The sequence below is a fragment of the Pteropus alecto genome, unplaced genomic scaffold, assembly GCF_000325575.1.
Source record: "Pteropus alecto unplaced genomic scaffold, ASM32557v1 scaffold110, whole genome shotgun sequence".
Taxonomy (NCBI): Eukaryota; Metazoa; Chordata; class Mammalia; order Chiroptera; family Pteropodidae; genus Pteropus; species Pteropus alecto.
This window is the reverse complement of record NW_006431920.1, coordinates 10,520,555-10,522,271: the sequence shown is the minus strand read 5'-3', so window position 1 is coordinate 10,522,271 and position 1,717 is coordinate 10,520,555. Positions and strand designations below refer to the sequence as shown.

Genomic DNA, 1,717 nt, shown 5'->3' with positions numbered 1-1,717 from the left:
AAAGAGTGTCGGCTGTGGGGAGGGGAGAGGGAGACATGGGGTTGAGTGGGCACGAAGTTGATTTGGGGGACAGGAGGGGACTGAAAAGGAGGGAGAACTACAGGAGGCGCTCTGTTTGCTTCAAGATCTCCTTTTTTCATCCACTCCACCCTACCATGATTTTGAGGCCTGGATTAATACGAAAAAGAGGAAAAGGCAAGGTTGCTCACATTAACCTTTCTTCCATGCCCGATGCACAGGCCTCCCAGATGTGTGGACCTGCCCCTCGAGCTGTAGCTCTTCACCACCATCTCTACCTTCTTCCTTCTGAGGGATCCCGAAACTTCTGTCATGGAAAAGTACCACGTGTTGGAGATGATTGGAGAAGGCTCTTTTGGGAGGGTGTACAAGGGTCGGAGAAAATACAGCGCTCAGGTGGCGAACAAAGAGGGATATCTCTTGGGTGGGATTCCGCACCCCCAACTCCAGTGGAAAATGGGTCTAGAAGGGAAGCATTCATACCAACCTGTATTCCTAAGGCACTGACGCTTTCATACTTATGGAGTATGAGCTCTGAAATTGGATTACTTGGGTTCATATCCTAGCTTTACCACTTTCTAGCTTTAGAACTAGGGACAAGTTACTTAACCCAGGGATCCCCAACCCCGGGGCTGCGGACCAGTACCTGTTGAGCGGCAGGTGAGTGAGTGAAGTTTCATCAGTACTTGCAGCCACTCCCCAGCGTTAGCATCACACCTCAGCTCCACCTCAGATCATTGGGCATTAGACTGTCATAGGAGCACCGGTCCCTGGTGCCAAAAGGGTTGGGGACTGCTGACTTAACCTGTCAGTTTCAGCTTCCTCATCTGCAGAGTGAAAAGATAAGAACAGTATCTGATTGATGGGGCTTGAGGACGAAACATGATATCACACTGAATGGCTTAGTACAGTGCCTGACACCTAGTAAACAATAATTAAATATTATTATAACTATTAATCTCTATCATACTTTGCAGGAAGAAATAAACCATCTGAACTCTATTCTCTCTCCATTTTTTTTCTTCCTTTCATCTCCCCTAAATCCCTTATATCTTCAGTTCTTTACTTAGATCAGAATACCTCTCCCTGAATCCAGCTAAGGGATCTGTTTGGCAGATGCTATTTCCTCCTAGGGCAAGAGGAGGGGAAGCTTGGACAAGGCCAGGGTACTATGGGGAAAGTGGAATGGGAGACAAACAGTTATGATGAGAGTTGCTCAATCTTAAGTCTCAGTTCTGGAGATCTGATGCTGATGTTTCAGTGGTGTGGTTAGGCCTTGACTCTTCATCTAACCACTGACAGGTGGTGGCCCTGAAGTTTATTCCAAAATTGGGACGCTCAGAGAAGGAGCTGAGAAATCTGCAACGAGAGATTGAAATCATGCGGGGTCTGCGGCATCCCAACATCGTGCATATGCTGGACAGCTTTGAGACTGATAAAGAGGTGCATTCTGGTTTGGGGTCATCTCTCCCCAAGAAGAAGGGTCTCCCTACCTCAGAATGCATAAATACAGGGATTTCCCTACCTCAGAATGCATAAATACAGAGCCATCAGTGCCTTTACCTTCTCCCTTCAGGTGGTAGTAGTGACAGACTATGCTGAGGGAGAGCTCTTTCAGATCCTGGAAGATGACGGAAAACTTCCCGAAGACCAGGTATGTTTCCTGGCTCAAACTTCTCCTCACGCCTGGCTCTCTCCA

General features: G+C 47.6%; 1 protein-coding gene across 5 annotated transcripts in view; it reads left to right on the top strand.

Moving 5' to 3' along the window:
- STK36 (serine/threonine kinase 36) overlaps window positions 1-1,717 on the top strand; it is a 25,922-nt gene that overhangs the window by 363 nt on the left and 23,842 nt on the right. For 3 of the 5 annotated variants that reach the window (XM_025043289.1, XM_015585432.2, XM_006906714.3), the window contains exons 2-4: window positions 240-414; window positions 1,321-1,461; window positions 1,595-1,672. In XM_025043289.1, coding sequence (XP_024899057.1) covers window positions 331-414; window positions 1,321-1,461; window positions 1,595-1,672 — 303 coding nt within the window. In that variant the 5' untranslated portion in view covers window positions 240-330. Of the gene's footprint in view, window positions 1-35; window positions 196-239; window positions 415-600; window positions 679-1,320; window positions 1,462-1,594; window positions 1,673-1,717 lie in introns of those variants that run through there. The other 2 variants (XM_015585434.2, XM_025043290.1) reach the window with 2 other exon arrangements.